The 25,819-nt window shown below is 47.0% G+C and overlaps 1 protein-coding gene across 2 annotated transcripts in view; it reads left to right on the forward strand.

Moving 5' to 3' along the window:
- GDPD5 (glycerophosphodiester phosphodiesterase domain containing 5) overlaps window positions 1-25,819 on the forward strand; it is a 127,800-nt gene that overhangs the window by 62,705 nt on the left and 39,276 nt on the right. For both annotated transcript variants that reach the window (XM_088140452.1, XM_088140453.1), the window contains exons 3-5: window positions 19,258-19,361; window positions 23,400-23,493; window positions 24,596-24,655. In XM_088140452.1, coding sequence (XP_087996578.1) covers window positions 19,258-19,361; window positions 23,400-23,493; window positions 24,596-24,655 — 258 coding nt within the window. The remainder of the gene's footprint in view (window positions 1-19,257; window positions 19,362-23,399; window positions 23,494-24,595; window positions 24,656-25,819) is intronic.

The following is a 25,819-nucleotide window of genomic DNA, read 5'->3' on the forward strand; positions in this document are numbered from 1 at the left end:
TTATGCAAATGGTGGGAGACCAGATGACAAGAGAATAGTGGGCACCCTAGCAATGGCTGGGTGGGCAGATGGTCACAAGCGGGGGGGGCATGCTATCCATGTGGGCAAACGTTTCTTAATTCCTTGACTCCAAACTTCAGGAAACTCTGCGCCCAGTTTTTAGCATTCTCCCAGAGCTGCAGATGAGGGGATGAAGTCTTGCTCACGGACCGAGAGTCTTCCCGCAGCCAGTGCCTTTTCCAAGTTGCCCTCTTTTCTTCCTCCTTTTAATCCCTTTTATCCGAGGCGGCTGAAGGTCCAACTTAAAGTCCCAGCGGGCATATACCAGCCTTCTCAAGGTGCCTCAGCTGGCCGGGTGTTTCTCCTTTCGTCCTTGCAACAAGAAGCCCCTCTGAGATTCCAGGAATCTTTGTGGGCTGAGTTCCTACCGAGGTGCCATCAAATTATGATTTTTTAAGCCACCGAAAGAAAAACCATTGCTTATGGGGAGAATTGCCCTAATAAGGCAAAAGCACCCTTGAATCAATCTTAATGCCTCCTAACCGCATCCGTGCAATTATTTTTAGCAGCCTCGCTGGAATGGCCTGCCACGGCCTTCTTCCAGAATGTCTTTTTTTTTTTTTTTTTAACTTCTAGTCTTGCTCAGAACCCTGGCATTTCCTGGTGGTCTCCCATCCAGGTACCAACCACGGCCGACCTCGCTTAGCTCTTTTGAGATCCCTGCCAATTTTGCAGACATAATTCTGCTCACTTTAATTTATTCAATTTAATGAAAGCAGGCTTGGTATTTGTCTTGCAACACAATGCATGTCCTTTGAACAAAAAAAAAAATCCTGGGGGAGGCAGTTGCGTCTCTGACTGAAGTGGTGCAAAAGAGATATGGTGCATTTTGCACAATACCCCCCTGCTGAGCTCATGTGGGGGTGTCAAGGTGTTTGCTTCACTGTCCAGATTCCTCTCTGCTTTTCGTTTATGTGGGCTCTGGGGAAGCAAGGTGAGTGGGAGAAATGGATGGACTAAATGGCTTCTTTGTTCGAATCGGTATGTTTGCATGGGGGGGGCAGGGGATGGGAAAATGGCCAAAAATGATGAGTGGCTTGATTGAGTGGCTGGATCTGAACCGACTGAAACATCCTGATAAAATTGCACCTGTGACTGCTCTCTGTAAGAACTCTTCTTACGCCTCTGGGTTTGTGGATTTTCGGCGTGGTGATTTGAACTGGAGACCCCCAACGCAAGATCGGGGAAAGCTTGGAGGGGGCCGGTGCGCGAGACTGTGAAAAACAGTGGCTTGAAAAAAAGGAAACCTCCAGAGTGGCTGGTTGGCTTCTCCCTCCACTGGACTTTGGCTAAGAAAAACGATCGGGGCAGGAGGGCAAGGAGACGCGACGGGCTGATCCAGACGGGCAGATTTCGATTTCCCGCGGGCAGATTTCGATTTCCCGCGGGAGCCAGGAAAGATTGAAGCTTTAAACCTCCATCTGGGTGGGAGACCGAACTGATGAGCCTAAATCAGTGTTGTCCAAACTTGGCCACTTTAAGATGAGTGGACTTCAACTCCCAGAATTCCCCAGCCAGCCATGCTGGCTGGGGAATTCTGGGAATTGAAGTCCACTCATCTTAAAGTGGCCAAGTTTGGACAACACTGGCCTAAATCTTGAGGGTGCCCTCCCCTCTATGGGAAAGACCCGAGCAGAACTGCATTTGAGGCTGGAGCTGGTGCGCTTTTCCCGTCATCTCCCTGCCTAGGGAAGCGTGCTGTTCACCATAGGCGAATAAGCAGCGTGCATCTCCCTGCGTTTAAAGCTTGAGATAGAAGATGTCGAGTTGTCCCAAGGCTTTGGAGGGGGAAAGACTTTTAGACTCTTGGTGCTAGGCCAAAGGAACTGTCCTGGGGGGGAGGGAAAAAAGTTGTCTCGAAATTAAGAGCTTGGGAGCGAAATGATATGTGGCATGCTGACGTAAAGGCTGGAGTGGCAATAGAAAGCTTGCATTTTGCTTTATTTACATCCTGTGGGTGTGTTTGACCTTCCCTTGCAACCTAGGGAAGGGAATGGAGGCTGCTGTGTTCGAGAGGGTGTTGCTTTTCTCTGAATACTTTCTCTGCAGAACAGGATGCGAAGGAAGGAAGCTCTCCCAAGCCAATATTCTGAGCCGTAAGTGCGGTTTTTGGCACCTCGCGTCTTCCGGAATATGGATTTCTTCCCCTCCCCTACAAATTTTCCTTCCTTCCTTCCTCTTCTTTTCTAGCATGCGGCTTGAAATAAAAATCCAACCGTCTGAAATATGTTCCTGTGATAAACAGGATTGTGGACTTGCTACGGAGGGAAAACTCACCGAATCTGCAACAGACGCCAAGCTGCGCAAGAATGCTGTCAAAGGCGCAGATAGAAAATAACAGAAGAAATTAAATAAAGTCCCATGCATGTTCTTCGTTTAGGAAAAAAAGAAATCAGTTGCACAGGGATGGGGTGGCATGAAAAGGAGCTTGGCATTATAGCTGATTCAAAGCTGAATTTGAGTTGGCTTGTGTAAGGGAGGAAAAACCCAAGTGAGTTGCTGTGGTAAGATGGTGATGATAAAAATACCTGCAATTTTGGGGTGCATCAAAAGAAGAACAGCTTCCAAGTCAGGGGAAATAGGAGTTCCTGAAAATCACATCTTGAAAATCACATATAGTTTTAGGTAACGTTTTTTTGGAACCCTTGTTATAAGTAGGAACCAATTCGAGAAGGGCAAAAAGGACAAAATGAAGATTAATGGGGAGAGACTAAAAGACCTGGAAGCGTTTTGCCTTGAGAAACAAAGTCTGGAAAAAGATGTTCCTGTTGAAATATCCGAGAGGATGCCACAGAATAGAGGATCAAGACCTCTTATCTCTCGTTCCAGAATGTGGGACACGGAAGGTTAAATTAAAAGAAGGCCGATCCTGATTGAACGTAATGAAAAACTCCCTAATGATAACTGGATGGTGCAACCAGTTCCCTAAAAATTTGATGAGGTTCTCTTGAATGGATGTATTCAGACAGAAACTGGACAAACACCAGTAGAATAACCCTGATTGTGAGCCGAAAGACTTCTGTTTAATTCAGCATAGCCTCTTTGTAAAATCTGCCCTTCTGGTCTTGTTGCTGTAGCCCCGTGGACACGGTTGCTTTTAAGACCCTTGGATTTTGTTCAAGTACTGTTCTTGGAGGTGGATTAATAATCATAACAACAGTTTCCTGTGTATCTGTTGATCCAAATGTTTGAGAGACAGCCTAGATCAATGTTTTTCAACCTTGGCCACTTAAAGACGTGGAGACTTCAACTCCCAGAATTCCCCAGCCAGCTGTGCTGGCTGGGGAATTCTGGGAGTTGAAGTCTCCACGTCTTTAAGTGGCCAAGGTTGAAAAACACTGGCCTAGATCCTCCATGTCAACTTCCAGGAAGAGCTTTAAGTCCTGCAAAGCAAGGAGTTAGTTGAGCAGTGCCAGAATCGAGCAGAAAACTCTACATGTTACTTCCTCTTCTATCCTGGGAATGCAAACTGAAAATATAGCAACTGCAGTTCCCCCCCCCCCCTTTCAATATTTGCGACGGACTCCGTGGGAGGTGGAATCAAAGCTGTGGAAATGCCTGTCCCTGACTTGACACAACAGTGTGATCTTTGGGGATGTCTGATGTGTGTCTTTTCGCACCCTAGTAAGGAGAGCCTCGCGTTATTAGAAGCTAGTGAAAACCCCACGAACATGGTGTTCCTATCCTGGTCAGGCTTCTAGCAAGGACCTGAGACAGTAAAAGTATGTTCTGTATGCTATCAGCTTTAGCACATGTCTGCTGCTTTATAAACTTGATGTTCTTGCCAATGGCATTTTACACTCAATGCCAGTTTTTCTGCTTTGGGGCACTGATTCCTGCCTCTAAAGATGCCCGAACTCTCTCCCTGTGCCAGCCAACAAGGAAGAAAACCTTGTTTTTCTGCAGTTTTTAAACTCTTGGACTGGTTTTCAAGGTTATTTTCCTCTGGTCATGCAGAAGGGGGGCGACTTTTTAAAAGGGTTTTTTTCCCAAAAACGCCAAGGGCTGGAACAAGCTGTACATTTGTAAGGAAGGTGTTTCTAAGCCATGGGAAGTCTCCAGGGAGTCCTCTTTTGGAAGATGTAGTAAGAAAGAGGAAGATGAGGTTGAATCCATCACATTGGAAAAGTAGTACAAGACGTCCTCCTGAACTTTGGCGGGATTCATATTTACTACTGGTGTGCTGAATCTTGTTTTGTTAGCAGTCCCATAAAAGAAGATCAGATCCAACATTCAGACCTAGTAGGACTAGTTGGTGTTGGAGAAGACTCACGAGAATTCCTTGGACAGCCAAGAAAAGAAACCGATGGATCATCCAGTAAATCAACCCAGAAGTCTCCTTTGAGGCACAAACGACCAGGTTCAAATTATCTTACTTCAGACACATTATGCAAAGACCCAGCTCTTTGGAGAAGGTTCTCATGCTGGGAAAGGTGGAAGGAAAGAGAAGATGAGGAGGACCAACACCAAGGTGGAGGGAAAGAGAAGAAGAGGACGGCCAGCAGCAAAGTGGAGGGACTCAGTTACAACAGTGATGGGGGCACCGTTGGAAGACCTAAAGCACCAGGTTAGGAACAGAAGATGAGATCACGCTGGAAAAGCAGTCAAGCTGGGAAAAAAAGCAGGATATCGACAGAAGCCATTTCCCCAAATGTATTCAAGACCTATTTTTTGCTTCAGCTTCCAAGGCACTACCAGATTTATCTTTCTGGTCCCTGCTTTCCATTCCTTGATCCCCAGGATATTTTTAGGTTTTTCTGCCTTTCTGTCCAAGAGCTGAAATGTTGGAACTTCCAATATTTCTGCCATGCTTCCATTCCCAAGTTGCTTTGACCAAGACTTGGCACCGTCTGCATATCCAGCTTGAGGCTTTTGTAATCTGGGAGCATTGGCAATAGGCAGGGAGTTGCAGTAAAATGGGCCAAAATTATGCAGGCTGCCTCCTCGCTTCCCCTAGTTATTTCGCAGTGCTTTTGTAGGACTGCAGATCCCATCATCTCAGACATCTCTGGGTGCCGGCTCGGGTTGGTAGCTGGTGGTCCAACCAGCTTTGTAGAGCCCAGGGTCGCAAGAATAGATGCCTCTTGTCTCGTCCTTGATGGCCAGCCAGCTTTCTCCTCTGCTCGGATGTTCCAGGGCTGAGAGTGCAGAATGATTAGCTGGTATCTTTCCAGATGTTTTGGATTCCAGCTGTCTTCGGCAAGTCAACGTGCCAATAACTAGGGATTGTGGGAGCCATAATCCTCACCCCTGGAAGGATACCAGCTTGCTTGTCTTGGCTCACAGTAATGGGTGGTGCAACTCTGGTCCCCCCTTAACCTTGGCAGCTTTTAGATGGGTGGACTTCAACTCCCAGAATTTTTCTCAACGGCTGCAGGGAACAGAGGGTGAACTTCTCATTTTATGTCTGTGGTTGATCTTAATAATTAGCAATGCTCCCCTCCAACTGATGCTATTTATAGGTTTAAGGTGGGGACGACGACTATGCACGTTGAATGCAATGATGCATTTAGTGTCAATTACAGCTCTGAAACTTGTATTTTAAGCTGAATAACTCCAAGAGCAGTACCTTCCCCCCCCACCCCCAGGGCAGATTTGGAGAGAAAGCTACATTGATTAGAGCTTGTTAATGAAGGAAAAGCTTTTATTTGCTCTGTAATTTTCTCTGGGAATGCAAGATAGTTTTAAAAACTATGCTCCGTAAAGATAAATCTCCTGCAATTTAAAGCTGACCTCTGGTATTTTAATGGATATCTCCCTTGTTTTTTGGAACAGTGTGGAGATGATTTCTTCCTCCAGAATATTTTTCTGGAATGCCTTGGTGGTTCCTGTCTGAGGGCTAACCAGGTTCAACCTTGTTTAGAGTCCAAGTAAGGTTCTCTTGGTACTGCAGATTGATCAAAGCAAAAATGGGTGGAGTTCAGAGATTTTCAGGTCATTCTCTTCTCTTTCCTTACCAGATGGCCCAGGATCACACAATGAAATTTACTGGCCCAAAAGTTCAGCCCCCACTGGAAGGCCACAGATGTCCCACCATGCGTTAGAAGCCAATAAACGATTTCTGGGCACCGAGAACATTTCTGGGCCAGGATTCAGATGCCTTGGCATGAATCCGAGATGCACGTTATTATATGCCTTCTCGTTGATCTGGTGAAGAGGTTGGGGGAATGTTCACAGATCTCAGCCCAAAGAAACAGTTTCCATCATGGCGTATGTTTATGTTCTTTCCTTGAAAAATGATTTCAGGAGCCCAAAGACTCTGACTCACAGTTCTGGGTACCAGCGGGCAATTTAAGACAGACAAAATCATCGGTATTAACCCTCCCCTGTTCCTTTATGTTAGAGATGAACAAATACCAAGATATTATCACCCAAGGGTTAATCCATCTCTGGACCCACAGTTTCCACTCACTGATTTGTTTTTGATGTTTTTCATCAGCCCACTAGCTGCTTTGGACCACAGCTCCCATCATCCTTGATCTGCTGTGTTGGTGAGTTTTGGTTCAAAATTGCTAGAAGGCACCTCGTTTAGAAGGAGATGGGGGTCTGCCTTGACACCTACCTAGCAAGCTGTAGCTCTCATATGAAAGATGGCCATTTGCTGTTCTCTCTCTGTCTCACACATACAAAAATATGTCCATGCACACACACACACACACACACACAGTTCAGGAGAAGGGTTCCTGGCTTTTCTTGAGAGACACTTAACTCTCATTAGCATCATCCAGGGATGGATCTGTCTCAGAGATGATTGATATCTCACTGACAATCAGCTTGCCAGCCAAACATCTACATTTAGCTCAAGTGCATCTCTTTGTTACTGTGATTGTTCCTGGAAGGGTGAGAGTCTCCCATAAGGATAAAGATGTGCAAAACCTAATGCCCAGGATGGGAAGACCATCAGAATGGACTTCCTGAATCAAGCCAAGGTTGATCTGAATCCAGCAAGCAGGAGGTGGAAACATCCCTCTCTCTTCCAGCTGGCATTTCTGAAGATAAGTTGCCTGCATCCTGGAGTTAACATTCATTCCTCAAGATGGATTGGTGGATAGCTCTCGATGGACTCGTCCTCCTTGAATGTACCCAGTCCCCTTTGAAAGCCACCCAAGTTAGTGGCTGTCACCATGTCTTGTGGGAATGATGAACCACAGTAACCCCAGGATCTTTCTCCTGGATAATTTTCAGACAGCTCAGACTCCATCAATATGTGTGTGAAGCTGGGGGTGGGTGTTGCACTGCTGTGCCATTTATATTAGTTAAATTGAACGGCATCCCCCATTTGGTTGACCAGTTGAGAAAGATACTTCTGGATTTTTTTTAAACTGCCCTGAACAATTTAGTACAGCACTCATCTATAGGTAGTCCTCGTTTAACAGCCACAATTGGGACCAGAATTTAGGTTGCTAAGCGATGTGGTCATTAAGCAAATCACAGTCATTAAACAAATCATGTTGTTCTCCATTGATTTTGCTTGCTGAAACCCGGCTGGGAAGGTTGCAAATGGCAATCATGTGACCCTGGGATGGTGCAACCATCGTAAATACACGCTGGTTGCCAAGCACCTGGATTACAATCATGTGACCATGGGGGCACTGCGACGGTCATAACTTTGGGCACTGGTTGTAAGTCACTTTTCTTAGTGCTGTCGTAAACAGTTGCTATACAAACGCTTGTTAAGCAGGATGTGGCCTGCTCACTGCTTACCCTAAGTTAGGATTATTTATAAAAAAGCACCAATCCCAATCAGATCATTTTGTACTCCCTTAAATTTCCCACTTTGGAACCCAGTAGGAGAATCAAGTCACAGGATGGACCTGGGCAGCAGACAGATTCAAGCAACGCTTTTAAGAAGCGGAAGCAGACACGCTCTTCTAATTTATGTTCTTGGTACTGGGAATTTAAGAGCATTTTCAGTTCTGCAGTTCCAAAGGATGCTTGGACAAGCTGGGTGTTTAAAAACTGAGCTAGGGCTGATCACTCAGTAGTAGGGCAGCTTTTGTTAAGAGAAGGATGGGGACTAATCACTCCACAGTACAGCTTTTGAGTAAAGTCCAGCTCCTTGCAGAATTTGGTTGCCAAATCCCTCTCCCGTTGGAAAATTGCAGGTATATCCCTTTCTTAGAAAAAAAAAAAAAAAAAGGAAAATATTTGCCTTCCATCAGTTGAAGAACTGTGCATGAAACCATAAAAGAGAAACACTCTCCTGGAGGCTGCACCTGTTCCACCCGCGATTTGCAATTGTCTTCTCCCTTTTTCATTTTTCTTTTACTTCCCTAATGTTTTAAAGACAGTAATTTTACTGAATTCTTAAACCAATACAATTAATGCTCTTTATGGCTAGATGGCCTTCGGTTTATACATCCACAGCAACCCCAAGCAGATAAGTTTTTTCAAGTAAATAGAGGATTGATGGAAGCAAGATGCATTTAAAGCCTTTATACGTAGCAAGGCCACAGCTGAGGCCTCTTGGAGGAAAGAGATGAAAAAATCACCTTGCAGAAAATTGGGAAAGGAAACAGAAGAAGCTTTGAACACATAAGCTGGGAATCACACTCCGGATGCATGTTGTGCTTTTAGATCAATTAAACTGGGGCTTGGTCAATAAATGGAACGCTCCTTAAAGATACATTGGAGGAACATCTGGGAGGATATACTGTAGCTTTTGTGCTTGAACTGGTTAAACCAAAGTAAGTTTGTGATTCTCAGGTTAGACAACAGACCCGGAACCAGCTTTGGTCTTTCTGCCTGGAGAACGATGAGGGTTGTACCAGGCGGGGTAGCGGGTGAGGAAGATATCAGATACGGAGATACTAGCCAGTGTTGCCTAGAGCAGTGTTTCTCAACCTCAGCAGCTTGAAGATGGGTGGACTTCAACTCCCAGAATTCCCCCAGCCAGCTGGGGGAATTCTGGGAGTTGAAGTCCACCCATCTTCAAGTTGCTGAGGTTGAGAAACACTGCTCTAGAGACTTATCACCTGAGGATAGCCTTTGGGGTGATCAAGCAATGGGTTGGTTTATAGAAAAAGAGAGGTTGCCAAGTCATGGGGTACCTGAATTTTTCATCTCATCCCCTTGCAACAGTGGCAGACATCCAGGGTCCAGAGGCATGGTGCTGGCAGTCCTACTTCCTTGCATCCGTGCTCTTGCGACCATACCCTTCCTTCAGGGCAATCCGAGTTATTCCTTGCTCCTCTTTCTCAGCCTTTGTGTCTCCAAATGCCAGCTTTACCTCCCATCTTCTACTTTCCCCTCTCTGTTCCTCTGGGGGAAACCACAAGGTGAGGCTCGGACGAAGCAGAGAGAAAACCAGGATCTGCCATTGCATTGCCTCCCCTTGACATTGCCAAGGTTGCGCTCCAGAGCCTGTGCACTTGGACGCTTCCTTGTAGGCAGACCTCGCTGCTTGATACTAATTGTAGCCTTCAGCCAGGTTGATGAATAGATGCAGGGTTTTATTTTCAGCGATGGAGAAATCGGCTCTCCCTCTGCTTTTCCCAGCGGTAAGGAATCGAAACGGTGCAGTTGTCCCCTTTGGTGCAGTCAAAGGCCACAACCGCTGTGATTTGCTGCATGCTGGTTAAAGGTGGAGCTTTGTCAAGGTAGAGCTTGCAGAGGAGAGCTCTGAATTGCGGGACTTTGTTGTTGTTCAGTTAAGTCGTGCCCGACTCTTCGTGATCCCATGAACCACATCGCGCCAGGCCTTCCTGTCCTTCCCTGCCTCCCAGAGTTTGCTCAGTTTCATGCTCATTGCTTCAGTGATGCTCTCTAACCATCTCATCCTCTGCCGTCCCCTTCTCCTTTTGCCTTCAATCTTTCCCAGCATCAGGGTCTTCTCCAAAGAGATCTCTCTTCGCATTAGGTGACCAAAATATCTGAGCTTGAGCTTCAGTATCGATCCTTCCAATGAGCAATCAGGGTTGATTTCCTTTAAGATTGACTGGTTTGACCTCCAGCAGTCCAGGGGACTCTCAAGAGTCTTCTCCAGCACCACAGTTCAAAGGCATCAATTCTTTGGCGCTCAGCCTTCTTTATGGTCCAGCTCTCACAGCCATACATTACTACTGGAAAAACCATAGCTTTGACTATGCGGATCTTTGTCGGCAAGGTGACGTCTCTGCTTTTTAATATGCTATCTAGGCTTGCCATAGCTTTCCTCCCAAGGAGCAAGCGTCTTTTAATTTCATGGCTGCAGTCTCCGTCTGCGGTGATCTTGGAGCCCAAATAAATTGCGGGACTGGCCTGGGGCAATTTGGTGCGTCCAGCGTGGAGCCATCAATGTTGCCCAAGTGCTGCTTTTCACCTAGAAACCTCTTCAGAATTCTGAATTTGGGATTTTTATTGTAGCGTCTGCCTCCCCTCCCTGGCTTCCTTCATTGCTACTGCAGTGTCTATTCCAATTGCAGGTTATTTTTTATTTTTATGTACTATTTAATCCCCCACCTTTTGGCTTAGAGAAGCTTATAACCACAAAATAAAATACCAGCTTTAACAAAAAGGGGATAGCATTGTACCCAACCTTCCCCCCCCCCTTTTAAAAGGGTCATAAACTGCACTTAGCACACAGGTTTCCGAGGAATTTCCTTGTGAAAAGAACCATAGGGGGAGACTCTCCGATTTGGTGGTGTTTATCGTGAGGGGCAGAAGGGATGGTGGTCTGTAGAATCAATTCTTGTGCTGTCGCCCCCATGCGCTCCCTTGGCTCCCACCTCATCCCGAGTCATCCTGATGTGCTTGGTCTTGTCTGAGCTTACTTTGAGCCATGCTGGTTTGTTTCATGATCCACGAAGAAGCCAGGCGTTGCGCATTATGACATGGGAACCAACCGGTTTCTTAATGAGCTGACAGCCCAAGTATGCCATTCCTGGGTTATTGGTCAGGCTTTGTTCATCTGTCCTCAACGTGGCACATTTCCATATGGGGTGGACTGCGTTGCCCATAATAGCCAGTAGCCCAGGATGCTGACTGAGAAACAGAGAAGGAGCCAGGTTGAAAAAGCACTAGATGATGATGAAAGATTTGTCAGACTGTTAGCTGGGCAAGGAAGCCTTTACCCCAAGGATGCCTGGCACCTCCTTAAGATGCAGCCCAAAATTAACTGTAGTTCCCCTTACAAGACGGTTTGGAAGTTCAGAAGATGATTTCCAAAGCAGTGGCCACCGTGGGGCCGGTCTCCCACCGTTGCAGTTGCCAATAGATATTGCAGGCAGGCAGCACCGGACCCTCAGAGCCTGCAAGGGGGCTGTATGAGATGAAGAGATGCTTGTTCTCCCGCTTTCTTGGGTCTTCTTTGTATATTGTACAGTATACGCTTGCTTTATATGTCTGTTCATTTTTTGATTGTTTGCAGATTGTTACGGTGGTGGCGTGGTAGCTACGCGGCCCAGAGTCACGCGTTTGTGAGATGGGCGGCTATACAAATAGGCTAAATAAATAAATATTGGCTGACGTTGAAAAGGCTGATCGTGGTTGGAACTGGTTTCATATTTAGCGGAGAGCCCTTCGCAAAATCCTTGGTCTGTAGGCGAGGCTAGACGGAGGGAAGATAACCTGCAAGAGAATGATGGGAGAACGTTGGCCTGTTGTTGCTGAGAAGGTGACACGGACGTGTGCATAAAGCCACCATGTTGGAGACATTATCTTTTAGATGTTTACAGAGGTTCGGCAAGATGCTTAGGAACATTTTCCTCCAAAGAAGGCTTTGTAGAAGTTCCTGAAAATATCTTTGGGGTGGGGTACAGTGTATCAACCCAAGATTGGCCCCATGAGCTTCAGCTGCTGCTTGTAGCCATGAGCGCCCGAAGCTTGACCGGGCCAATGAAGACCCCTCTGCTTTCCTACTAGCTTCCTTGTGTGTCTCTTTGCTGCTGGGGGGTGGTAGTGAGGGGGTGGGATGGGTCAACATCAGCTTCTTTCTGCCTTTCTCTGCAGTTTTGAATTCCTCCTGCGCTGCCTCTGCTTTGCCATTCTGCAGAACTTGCTGAATGCCTCCTCTCGGCTGACAGGCTTCCCCCCGAGGTCGCCCCAGCGGTTCTGCTTCAGCGCCGCACCTGTCGAGATGTGTCAAAACAGCACAAACCGGAGGCTTCTTTAATGAGCCTTCAAAATTCCTCTTTCACCCTTGTCCACCAGTTCTCTCCTTCCCCCCTTTCAGCAGACGTGGGTCCTTCCTTCCTTCCTTCCTTCCTTCCTTCCTTCCTTCCTTCCTTCCTTCCTTCCTTCCTTCCTTCCTTCCTTCCTTCCTTCCTTCCTTCCTTCCTTCCTTCCTTCCTTCCTTCCTTCCTTCCTTCCTTCCTTCCTTCCTTCCTTCCTGCTTTCCGCCCTCCCTCCCTCCCTCCCTCCCTGCCTGCCTGCCTGCCTGCCTGGCTTCCCTCCCTCCCTCCCTCCCTCCCTCCCTCCCTTATTTTAATCTCAACTCTTGAGATTGAACCCCAGATGCTGACAGCTGCTTTTGAGGTGCGCAGTATCCTGCTATGCTACCCTTAGACTGGTGGGGCCAGAATTGCTGGGGAGCATCTACGGCAGCGTTTCTCAACCTCGGCAACTTGAAGATGTGTGGACTTCCACTCCCAGAATTCCCCAGCCAGCATGGCTGGCTGGGGAATTCTGGGAGTGGAAGTCCACACATCTTCAAGCTGCCAAGGTTGAGAAACCCTGATCTAGAGATCTCTGCCATCTTCAGAAATGCCAGTCAGGCAAATAACACTGAAACCACCCCTTGCATTGCCAGACCTGACAGCAGGTTGGTCCAGTGGCTTCTTTAGAGGATGCATAAACTGCTGTGCCCTTTTCTTTAGTCCTCTTCTGTTTCCGTGTTTTCTTCCTTCAAAATCTATGCTCCCCTCTGCCCTTCATTTCTGGAGGCTGGAAAAACATATTAAACTCATGTTAGCTCCCCTTAGTTGTTTGGAAAATACATTGGCAGATTAGGCCACCTTGGGATTAATTTACAGCACCCTCTGGGGTTAGTCTGGACCCAGTCCTGACCCAGAAGCAACCAGGTGGTAGGGTTCTCACAACCCACTTGGTCTTTAACCTGGCCTGGTTAAGATGTTTTGTGATGTCCAGAGTCTCCAGGGGCACCAGGTTGGGGAAAGTTGACTTTTAAACCACCTTTGGACAGATTCATTGTTCTTCTTTCGAATGTTTTTGCTTGGCACCAGAAAAACTCCCAAGTTGGTGTCATTCGGGGACAGGGCAGTTTCGGCTAGAAGGTCCAGTTTTGAAGAGGCCCCTGGTTCCTCAGCTTCCAGCGTGGGAGGGATTCTGAACTTTGGCAAGTGACCTCAGCCTCTGGGAAAGGCTTTAGGAGAACTGTTTGACTTAAAACCACCTAGGGCAGAGATTTGCTAAGACTCCAGGATTATTTGCACAGCCTGCTTGTCCCTGATGCAAAGGTTCCCCCTGGTCTGTTCACTGAGCACATGAATGCACAGGGTTATCTCTGCCCTTTTTGAGTGTTGAAATCCACAGGTCTTAAAAGTTGCTGAGGTTGGGAAATCCTGCTCTAAAGAGCTTGACTTCCGGTCAGTGGGGATTTTGTGCCTGGCAGGCTGATTTTGGCCAATTGCCCCGTAGCCATTTTGTGACTGTGCTGGAATTCCTGCAAAATTCCAGTTGTGCTCCTTTTCCAAAAAGGTGGTCTAGCCTGAAATATCAGTCCAGGTTGTAGTGTGCTGGATTTGAATGAGTGCAGAAATAAAATAGACTTATTAAAACCTTTCAGGGCCTTGGGATTTATCCCTATAACCTTAACAGCCCCTGATTGTTTAAATATCTTTAATTTAAAAAAAAAAATCAGAGGCTCAGTTCTGTTCACCTCCTCTCTCTTAGGGAAAATGTTGTTTCCACTTCTCTTTCCACTCCGGCAGAGACTCCATCTTCAAGATGCGGTTTTAAATGGTTTTTCAGCTGTCCTGCTGGCCTTTCTTCATGAATGAAAAGAAAAACAATTAAGATTGTGAATAATTAATAATGGCAGAGCTAGGTGATTGCCTCTTTCATTTCATCCTCGTCTCGTTGGCAAATCTAGGAACTGGTTTTTTGCACTTAAACTCAGACTGAGGACATTTGCAAACAGTAGAAGATGCTGTGCCTTTGCTTAACTACAGGCCCAGCTGAATTTCACGCTTGTGGAGCAAGAGATAAGGGGAATCCTGCTACAGTCCACTGTTTTTGCCTTCTGGTGGAGTGTGGTGGTTAAGAGTTGAACCTGTCCTTCTGAACTTTGGCGGGATTCATATTTACTACTGGCATGCTGAATCTCGTTTTGTTAGCAGTCCCATAAAAGAAGATCAGATCCAGCATTCAGACCTAGTAAGACTCCAGTTGGTGTTGGAGAAGACTCACGAGAATACCTTGGACAGCCAAGAAAAGAAACTGATGGATCATCCAGTAAATCAACCCAGAGGTCTCCCTCGAGGCACAAATGACCAGGCTCAAATTATCCTCCTTCGGGCACATGATGCGAAGACCCAGCTCTCTGGAGAAGGCTCTAACACTGGGAAAGGTGAAGGAAGGAGAAGAAGAGGACGACCAGCAGCAGGGTGGATGGACTCAGTTACAGTGGCGATGGGGGCCTGTTGGAAGACCAGGCTGGATACAAATCAACCTGGAGAAAGTCTATCTCTGTGGTTGCTAAGAGTTGAAACTGACTTGATAGAACATAATCAGTCAATCAATGCAAAGACCCAGCTCTCTGGAAAAGGCTCTAATGCTGGGAAAGGAGGAAGGAAAGAGAAGAAGACAATCAGCAGCAGGGTGGATGGACTTAGTTACAGTGGTGATGGGGGCACCATTGGAAGACCTGAAAGACCAGGTTAGGGGCAGATCATCATGGAGGAAATCTAGTTATGTGGTCTCTAAGAGTCAATAACTTGATGGCATATCATCAAAACCCTAAGAGTTATTGTCTGTGTTGGTTTTATCGTTTTCTTGGAGGAGAGAACTGATCTCGTTTGAAAGGCAAGCCCATCGTTACAGACCTTGAAGATAGCTTCCTTCCTTGAATTTTTCCACTCGATCAAGCGTGGAGCCAGTCTGTCCATTAACATTTAACTGGCAAAGTAACTCCGGTGTGGACAAGGTTGGTTTGGAAGGTTGGTCTTCCATGATACAGAGGAACTCTGTCTCCCCCCTCCCGCCCTGCAAAATGCTACCCCACTCTTAGGAAACTCACATTCCTTCCATCCTTCTGATGTAATTATGGACAAGAGAAAAATCTGCTAGCGCAGAGGGAGGAGAATACTCTTCTACAAAAGATCTGGCTGTTGGCATAGAAATCTAAATGTGTAAAAAGTCTTATTCATCAGATGGAGATGTTTGGTGGTTAAGTGGGAAGGCAGTAGAAGGATTGGATGAGTAATGGAATTAAGTTGTCATGTCAGCATCTCTAGAACTAAATAGCACTCAGAGATTATACAGCCAGCCAGAGATGAAAAGGAAGAAATAATTGGTTTGCAAACTCCTGTTTAAATATACCATACCATCTCAGAATTCCTGTTAAAAGTGGGGAGTCTGTATAAATTCCTCTCCGCGTTGCAGAGCGATGCCTTCTCTATCACACGTGGGCAGAATGTTTCTTTTCATGTTCATTTACACGCGTTGGCACCTATGCATAATTGAGCGTGTGAGTGACACTTTAATAGGAATTGCCCCTCTTCCCACGTACGGCAGGCGGTCCGTGAATGCTGGAAGGGCATTCAACGTGGAGCAGTCTGAATGTTTCTAAATTTTCCATGACACTTCAGCAGCCGGGTGGGGGGGTGGGCGAGGGGGGAATGCTGGCTGGGGAATTCTGGGAGTTGAAGTCCACTCATCTTAAAGTGGCCAAGTTTGGACAACACTGCAATAAGACGATTAAAGCAAGATTCCAGAGCTGTGGATTTTGGCGGATGGCAGAATAGCAGCTGCTTTTCCTCACTCGCTTGCTGTTCTCCCCCATTGCCTGGTTAGTTGACTGATGTGGCAGCTTCCTCTGGGCAGGGGGCTAATTTTATGACCTAAATAAATCACATTAAATAGCACATGGTCGGGAAACATTTCAGAAAAGAAAATTGCATCCTGCTTCTGGATCTGGCTTTGGCAGAAGATGGATTGAAATGCCCCTCCAAGAGGCCATCAATATTAGTAGATTAAGCTGCAATTGTATTAGTTGGTATAATGCGCTGTTTTTCAAACTTGGCAGCTTTAAGACGTGTGGACGGCAACTCCCAGAATTCCCCAGCCAGCATGTCGGGAGTTGCAGTGCACACATCTTAAAGCATGCTGGCTGAGGAATTCTGGGAGTTGCGGTCCACACATCTTAAAGTTGCCATGTTTGAAAAACACTAGTGTAATGTATGAAAAACAAGTTAGGGAAGGCCTGCAGAGAGGGGCAGGTGTCTGGGACCCTTGCCCACACTTTTGCCAGCAGAAGAGGCACCGGTCTTTCCTTCCGTGCATTGAAATCGTGCGTCGTGTGCGAGTGTCTGTGCCTCCCTCGTGTTGCAGCTGCGTGCGCAGGGGGTCTCTGTGCACCGGGAAGCCCCAGACGGGCGCCACTTTGGGTCACGTGACCAGGAGAGAAGGGACTTAGAATGGAGCGGTTGCCAACATTCCGAGCCCCTCCCCTTGCCCCTCCCCTGGGAGACTTCCCCGGAATTGCTTTCTCCGCGGCCCCCGACCCCCCAGCCCAGCCCCCAACCCCGTCTTTCATTTGCCATCTCCCCCCCCCCGACTAAATCTGGCCCGTTCCGTCCTGCTTTCCGAGAGTTTTCCTGCGCATGGACAGACGGGCGGACCAAGAGGGTCTCTGCCGTCATTCCTCTGCACCATTCCTTTGGGCAGAAGGATTAAAAGGGAACCATATGGACAAAGCTTGAAAAAATGGATGGTGCATCTGATTTTTACAGCTGGGACACACATGCTTTTTCTGTAGGTTTGGCACAGTCCGCGTGTTTCCACTAGCCCAACTGTGCTTTCTGCAGTTGGGGGAGCATGTGGACCCGGCCATTGGTATGTGGGAGCTGTGGCTTATGCACTTCCATACCAGCCAGTGATCCAAACAACCATGCTTAAGCACACCCAAGGTGTGAATCGCACCCACGTGTATATAAAGTAAGCCAATTTCTGGGTTCCGGTGTGCTACCGTGAGAAGTTTTTGGATTAGGGTGAGGACATTTCACTTTCTGTGCAGGTTTAATGCAAATATCACAGCAGTTGGTGGGGCTGAAGCAAAGAGATGCTCCTCCAGAGAAGGTGGAGGAATGGGAAGGACGGATTCCTTTCAGTGGGGTGCTTCCCTCCTCTCCATGGGTGAGTAAGGAATCTTAACGAGGCGAAGGCTGCCTTTTTGCAACCATTTCACACTGGAGATGAAATGAGTGACCGAAACGGCGTATCGCTGGCAAATTTATTAGCTCGTAAAACTGCCGCTGCTACATTGGGGTAAGAATTATGTTTCCTTGAGTCAAAGCTGCAGAGAATAAATGCTAGCTCTGGGGTTTGCAATGCTAATACATGCCTTTCAGTTCTCATTAATTTTGTCCTTTTTTCCCCCCCTAATAAAGACAAGGGCCTCTGTAATGCTGCAGGAGACAGGAAATTTTGAAAAAGATACAGCTGGGGGGGGGCAAGAGTTTGATGGCTTGCTTGCAACTGGCCAGTGGCAGGGACTCCTGAGGTCGAGGATCAAGTTCAGGAAGAAAATGTACGGGGCTGTCTCGTCCTTCTAGAGCAGTGTTTCTCAACCTTGACAACTTTTAAGATGTGTGGACTTCAACGCCCAGAATTCCCCAGCCAGTGTGTGAGGACTCCCAGAGTGCTCCAGCCAGTATGGGTGGACTTCAAGTCCCAGAATTCCCCAGCCAGCATGTGTGGATCTCAACTCCCAGAGTTCCCCAGCCAGCGTGGGTGGACCCACTCCCAGAATCCCCTAGCCCGCATGGGGGGACTTCAACTCCCAGAGTTCCCCAGCCAGCATGTTCCAATTACATGCTAGGCTGAAGAAATGCTCCCTTTGTCAGACAAAATGATTAACTGTATCTGATAAACTAGCATGTGAGTGTGGGAAGATGATGGTTGGATTTCCTGAAATGCTCCTTTTCTATATGCCAAGGGAAAAATGATGATGGGGAAGGCATTCCACTGTCCCATTCTATCTTTTTTCCCAAATAATTGTTTTGTTGCATTAGAATATGTGAATAATACATTGCCAAAGATACATATTAGCTGGGTTGGGCAATATAAACTAGAAATTGTTAACAACACTGTGAGGGTTTAGATGTTAAACCTTTAAAGACAAGGAGAGAAAAGTTTATGTCGATGTTAAATATAATTTCTAAAATATGAATAAACATAAGGTGGCTTGAACTCTGTACAATTGCACCTAAGTGTGGTGTTGATACACAATTGCAGAATATGTTAAAATACTTCATAATATAAAAAAGATTTGCATCTCTGAGCTTAATGCTTAATACTAAGGTCTCCACTGTGTTGTTATTTATTATTATTTATAAATGTTTTAAAAAAACGGAAAAAAGAGGTACTTGGAAAGGTAGATAAATATTTGATTTCTAATTTCCCCTTTCTTTATACTCTGGCTGATTTGCAGTTTTTACAAACGTTTAGGCCAGTGTTTGTCAACCTTGGCGACTTTAAGACGTGTGGACTTCAACTCCCAGAATTCCCCAGCCAGCTTTGCTGGCTGGGGAATTCTGGGAGTTGAAGTCCACACGTCTTAAAGTCGCCAAGGTTGACAAACACTGATTTAGACCCCCTTTGAAACCACACTTTGTTTGGGTTTGCCTTGCTGAGTAATAAATTGTGTGTTCAGAAGCCATTCTTGCATGAACTGCCCATTTTCCACCTGCTGTATAAATTCTACAGCTGCAATACTATAGGAAGGAAACTGCTTAATATTAAGTGATAAACCAGGCCATGCTTCAGTCTACTGCTCCCACGTAGCCCATTTTTTCCATCTTTAGGAACTCCCAGATGTGTGGAGTTCGACTCCCAGAATTCTCAGCAGTGGCCCTGCTGGCTGGGGAATTCTGGGAGTTGCCAGGGCTGGGCAACAGGCTGGCCGAGGGTGTCTAAAAGATTTAGGCAGTATATTTTCCTGGTTCTGTCTCGAGATGGTGGAGATTGAAGCTGAAAGGTCTTTTGAATAGAAATAGATTTAATAAATGTGTCTCTTTTCTTTTTTTGGTGTCTTCACAGTGGGAACGCCTCTGGTTCTTAATCCTCACCTTTTCTTTCTTCCTGACCCTGATCTGGTTCTATTTCTGGTGGGAAGTTCACAACGACTACAATGAAATCAACTGGTGAGTCGAAAAAGTACTAACCGTGACCCCATAGCCCTTAGCACGCCATGCCCCCTTCCTCAACCAGATGCCCTCCAGATGTGGTGGACCCCCTGGAAATGATGAGAGTTGGAGCCCAACGCTTCTGGTGAGAACCTGGTTGGAGAAGTTGGTTGAATAATAATAAAAAGCTTTGTTTTTTCGTGAAGGATCAGGTTTGCCGTCACGAAAAAGCTCAGACACGTGCAGCGATATGAACGGTCTGCAAAGATCTGCCAGGATTTCGAGTTGAAGAGTGTTTCGAATGATGTTTCTCAACCTTGGCAACTCTAAGACGGGTGGACTTCAACTCCCAGAATTCCCCAGCCAGCATGGCCATTGCTGAGAATTCTGGGAGTTGAAGTCCACCCATCTTAGAGTGGCCAAGGTTGAGAAACATTGGTTTGGAAAGTGCCACTGGCGACAGACAGATGTTTTTCCAGTGCTGAATTGTCAGCTGGTCTTGGACAAATTGTGCGGGATGCCCCTTGACTCCAGGGCACAATTCAAGGTGGTGCTTGAGCGTGTAAAATGTGCAGTCATAAATTCCATCGGAGTAAATGTGGAAGTTCAAAGTTTCAGGAGCACAAACCTCAGCTTTAAAGCCCAGTCCGCATTCTGCATTCCCCAGTCAGAAAGACCTGCTAAAGAAACCCATATACAAACAACAGGGATGACGTTTTGAAAAACAAGCTTATCTTAAGGGAAAGTGCCTCTTAAAAGCTTGCATCAAAAAATTACGGTGTTGGAGGAAGGGAGCGGAGTAATTTGCATTTTTAATGCAATGTTCTTAAAGGAATTTGTGCTAACGCTGCTACAAATTAGCGGCTGTTGCTAGGCGTTGTGAATTTAGGAATTTTTAAATGATTTTTAATGAGGTTTTAAAGAATTTTTTAATAATTCTGCTCATCCTAGGAAGAGAGAATTTGGGTCTGTAGTGAGAAATACCAGTACTGGACTACTAACATGAACATTCTGGTTTCTGTTTTGTTTTTTTGTAAGTTCCTAATCTAGTTTTATAGTTTTAGGAGTTCCTGTACTAACCAGTCCCCGCCTTGCCCTGCTTCCCAGCCCAGCCAGGGTAGAAAGAGGAGGACTTGGCATCTATGGGACAATTTATTTCAATTTAAAATGATTTGGCAGCTTTAGTGCAGGCTGAGATCTTGCCTTCAGCTTGACATGGTGAGAATCACTGTTTAGATCAGTGTTTCTCAACCTCAGCAACTTTAAGACGTGTGGACTTCAACTCCCAGAATTCCCCAGCCAGGCAAGCTGGCTGGGGAATTCTGGGAGTTGAAGTCCACACGTCTTAAAGTTGCCAAGATTGACAAACACTGGTCTAAACATTTATAAAAACTGCAAATCAGAAGTGGGAGTTGAAGTCCACACGACTTAAAGTTGTCAAGGTTGAAAAACACGAGTTTAGATTGTATCTCTGTGCCGGCAATGTCATTGGATTGCATTCGATTACAGAATTTTCTCTCCTAGCAATTGATAAACACCGAAACTGCTGATTTGATTGCATCCGGACTCTTAATTCTAGGGCTGGTACCCATGTATTTAAGCTGAACCTTTTGGTTCACGGGTTGCATCTTTCATTTTCCGTCTTCTTCCACCCATTCTAAAACCCGCATTATCCATCTTGGCCTTACCCGGAGGAGGGAAGACAGGATAGTAAGGAATCTAAAGAAAAACGCCACGTGTGTCTTTATGGTCGGACTTAGGAGCTGTATGAAGATGACGCGACATTAAAAATAAGGCCGAGAACGGCAATTAAATAATCAGGGAAGAACGGAAGGGCCTTAATTACGACCAAGCTTGTGGGGAACGGAGGAAACGCTGCTTTTCGAAAGCTTGGGTTCCTTTCTCTTGCATCCTCCCGTTCCTCGAGTGTGCAGCGAGTTTGAAAGGACAATCAGAACTGAGCCAAACCCGATCTCGTGGTTTACCTCCTGCATTTGGCTGAAAAATGCAAATTGCAGCCCAGATTGCGACATGTCCGTGTTTAGGGACATGGAGGTGCCTCTTGAAGGCAAAAACCCCCTCACTGTGGTTTTGCTCCTGATGCGTTCCAGGTTGAGCTGCTTCGTTGAAAGAAACACGAAATACACCCACATGGGTACCCCCCCACCTATGTACACACGCCCATCACCTGCGCACACTCACATCCATGCACACAGTTAAGACATGGGATAAACGTCCCCCTCTTGTGGTGTGTGCATCGCATGAAGCAGAATTTGGTCCTCAAAAGCTGGCGCTGTCATAAAATGTGCCGCCGGACCCCCGGTTGGTTTTGCTGGCGAGGGGCAGCACGGCTTCCCTCCAGGAGGAGACGAACCAATTGCCAGCTTTCCGCTTGGATTTCACAGCGATCAAAAGTGGGTGTTCCCGCGCTGTCCTTCACCTGGTGGTGGAATTAATCCAGGAAGGACGCTGCAATGAAATTTAGGCTGGAAAAACCGCCGTCTTTCACCCAAGCCTGGCGTTTCTGTAACGTAAGAGGAGCCTGCCTCTCGTCCCCGTTTTGAAAAGGTTGATTCTGGCCGGTGTGAGAAGTAGCTTTCGCAGCAGCAACGCAGAAAAGGGTTTCCACTGTTCTTTTTAGAATATTTTTTGGACTCCCTGGTCTGGTCTACCCTGTGGCATTTCCTGGTGGTCTCCCATCCAGGTGCTACCAAGCTCCACCCTCCTTAGCTTTCCAGGACCCCTCAGGGGTTGACCCTGCTGTGTCCTTGACCGGCTAGGAGCCAATGAGTAGAACAGGAGGGCTTGTGTTGGAAATGACAAGAAATTCCCCCAGTTCTTTATTTATTTGCTTATTACATTTCCCTCTCGCCTTCCCTCCAGCAGCTCAGGGCATTTATACAACATCCTTTCCTCACGTGTTCCCCACAGCAACGACCCTGTGAGGTAGGACAGACGGACACACACACACACACGCACACACCCGTGCTGCCTAGCCAAGCCATACTCTGTGCTTTCTGCCTGGAGTTTATTGGTTTCATCAAGGTGCGAGGCTCTGATTTGCAGGGAGATGCTGAGACCTGCATAAATTCGTCCTGGCTTGCTCCTTGACGCATGAATGGATGGCTCGCTCCTTGTTCATCTCTCTTCCCCGCCGTGTCTCTTTTCTTTAACATTAGCATCTGTTTTACCTGCAATTTGTTAGGAAGCATGTCTCTATTTAAATGCAAATCTGACATTTGCCTTGGGGAATAGGCTGCATTAAAGGAGGTGGCAGCACTGGGCATCAATTTATGGGCTGGGTCCCCCCCAAAAAAGCTAAGCAGGGTCAGACTTGGTGAGTCCTTGGATCGGAGGCCTGGACTTGGAAGATGAAAAAATTGGGGTGGCTGGCTGCTGTGCAATGGTGCTGAGGAAGAAAACGACCCGAACCTGATGGTGAAATCATCAAGAGTCGAGCTTGACCCAAGGGAGATATTTCCTCCCTTCTCTTTCCTTTGATTTTCTAGCACTGAGCTGACTCTGGTTCATCTTGGAAAGATAAGCTGGGTCCAAGCTGGTTAACCCTTGGCTGGGAGTTTGGGGAATTGCAATCCTAACCCTTCTGGAACGAACAGATTTTAGGACGGGTGGAAGAAGACTGCGTCTGAAAGATGCAACCCGCGAATCACCATTTTCAGCCTAAACGCACGGGCATGTAGGACTCGAAGCGTTTGATTTATTTTGTATATTTCACACCCATCCCCTCCCTGGAGGTTTTCAACCCAAGGCTGGGTAGGGAGAGTCCTGTCCTGAGCATGACCTCCTTCTAACCCTGTGGTTTTATGACTTATGCCTCTGTCGGCCAGATCTTCTATGGCAGTGTTGTCCAAACTTGGCCACTTTAAGATGAGTGGACTTCAACTCCCAGAATTCCCCAGCCAGCATGGCTGGCTGGGGAATTCTGGGAGTTGAAGTCCACTCATCTTAAAGTGGCCAAGTTTGGACAACACTGTTCTATGGCATCAAGGTGGCTGCGTTTAATTCCCTCTTTTATCCCCTCCCTCGCTTCTCCAGGTTTTTATACAATAGAATGGGCTATTGGAGTGACTGGTCCATTCCAATACTGGTTACGACAGCGGCTGGTTTCACTTACATTACAGCTTTACTGGTAAGTTTTTAACCCGGGATCTCAATTTCCTTTTGAGTTTGGTGGCCGAGTTGGGTCACTTGAAGATGGGTGGACTTCAGCTCTGAATAAAATACGCTCGCGTCTGTTCTTGCAGAAGAGTTTCTGGTTGGATTTCTAGGGAGCGGCAAGGTTTGTTTGTTTGTTTGTTTATTTATTTATTTATTTATTGGCCAGCGGGATTTCGAATCGCAGGAAGCTGCGCGTAGCCAACCTTGGGGAACTTCAGAAGCTAAGCAGGGGGCAGAACGGGTTAGGAATTGGATGGGAGACTGCCCGGAAATCCAAGAGGTGTAAGCTAGGCTGGGAAGAGGGAAAAACAGCCCAGGAAAGGCCACTGGCCGACCAATTCCATGTTGCTGAGAAGGGGGGAAATGGACATTTTCATGAAGCCACCAAGAGTCAGATAACTTTATCTTCACTTCTCTGGTGTCTTATCATTCATTCCAGTGCTTCTCAGCCTCAGCAACTTGAAGATGGGTGGACTTCAACTCCCAGAATTCCCCAGCCAGCCATGCTGGCTGGGGAATTCTAGGAGTTGAAGTCCACCCATCTTCAAGTTGCTGAGGCTGAGAGACGCTGACTTAGTCTACCACCTGTATCTACCCCACCTGAATTTAATGTCCAGTAGCCAATGCGAGCTTTCTCTTCCCTCCATCCCAAATCACAGCAGTAGCTCTTTTTCCACCTATGGCTGTATTCTAACCGCCCTTTCCAAAATTCCTAGCCCACCGAGTTAGTTGCATCGCATCTGAAAAACAGGGATTGGCCCCATTAAGGGAAGATCAGACATCAGCACAGAGCTGATCTGGATTGTTCTACAAAGTCTAAGTTGGAGGGGAGACCACATGGAGATTCCAACCCCGAAGGACGGACTAGGAAGATGAAAAAGTATCTCAGAAGAAGCCAGAGGCAAACCGTGTTCAGGTTGTTGCCGAGAACACAACAGGGATGTGTCCATGGATCCACCAGGAGTTGAGCTGGACTCGAAGGAGACTTCACTTTAACTCCTTTGCGTTCTTCGTGGTTGCTAAAGTGCCTCCCTGAATTACTCATAAATAACTCTGTCTTTCCCCGCTTTCAGATTTTAGCACTTTGTCACATAGCTGTAGGACAACAGATGAACCTGCACTGGATCCATAAGGTGGGTTTCGGTTTGATCCGCGGCAGAGCTGGCCAGTGATTTGGAGTCTTGGGGTAGCCTTGGAGCGTTGAGAGCGGGTTACGGGTGTCCTCCCAAAACGGCTGGCGAGGTGGGCATGGCCAGTCACAAAACTCATCTTCCGAAAGAATGTTCTCTACCAGCTCAGCTAATATTCATTCTTCTTCCTCCTCCTCTTCCTTTTCTCCTCCTCCCCCTCCCCCTCCCTTCTCCTTTCCTCCTCCTCCTCTCCTCCTTCCCCCTCCTCCTTCTCTTTCTCCTTCCCCTCCTTCTCTTCCTTCCCCTCCTCCTCCTCCTTTTCTTCTCCTCCTCCTCCTCCTTTTCTCCTCCTCCCCTCCCCTGCTCCTCCTCCCTTCCTCCTCTTTCTCCTTCCCTTCTTCCTCCTCCTCTTCTTCTTCTCCTCCTCCTCCTCCTTTTCTCCTCCTCTTCCTTCTCCTCCTTTTCTTCTTCTCTTCCTCCTCCACCTTTTCTCCTCCTCCCCTCCCCTCCTCCTCCTCCCTTCCTCCTCCTCTTCCTCCTCCTCCTCCTCCTCCTCCTCCTGGGCAGGAAAACACTCTTTCAAGCAAAGCACCAGTTCACAGAGGCATTTCTACAAAATGCAAACAATGAATTCTTTGGGGGAATCTGAATGATGCTGAAGACCAGTAGTTTGCTTTTCAGCACGCCTTTCTGACCTTTTTAAATTCTGATCAATTTTTAAAAATGTATTTGCTTATCTTGGCAAGAAATGGAAGGGCCGGAAGAGTACCGGACCTCAGACCAAGCTGTCTGGGCGTGGTTACTGCCTTGCGTTGACCAGCCCTCGCCTCTTCCCCATCCACAAGAGTTCCTGAGCAAAGGATGCCAAAAGCTGCCACGCTGCCCGTGGCCGATTCCCACCCAGCGTAGCTTAACTTGAAAAATCAGCCTGGAAAACGTTCTGCGGATGGTGGCTTAAGTCGTGCAGTATGGGAGTTTTTCCAGAGCTGGCAAGTTTTTTATGCTTCCAGAACAGAACAAAATGAAACAGAAGCAGGGTCTTGGAAAGCAGGTGAAGGCTGCTCGGGATCCAGAAGCGGGATCGTCTCTTGCGAAAGCCCCACTCAATGTTTCGTTGAGTGGGGCTTTCGCAAGAGACGTTCCCGCTTCTGAGCAGCCGTCAGCCGC

The sequence above is a fragment of the Python bivittatus genome, unplaced genomic scaffold (assembly GCF_059951505.1).
Source record: "Python bivittatus isolate LINGU-HERP-01145 unplaced genomic scaffold, Pbiv_v1 ctg000340_np1212, whole genome shotgun sequence".
In the NCBI taxonomy this organism is placed as follows: Eukaryota; Metazoa; Chordata; class Lepidosauria; order Squamata; family Pythonidae; genus Python; species Python bivittatus.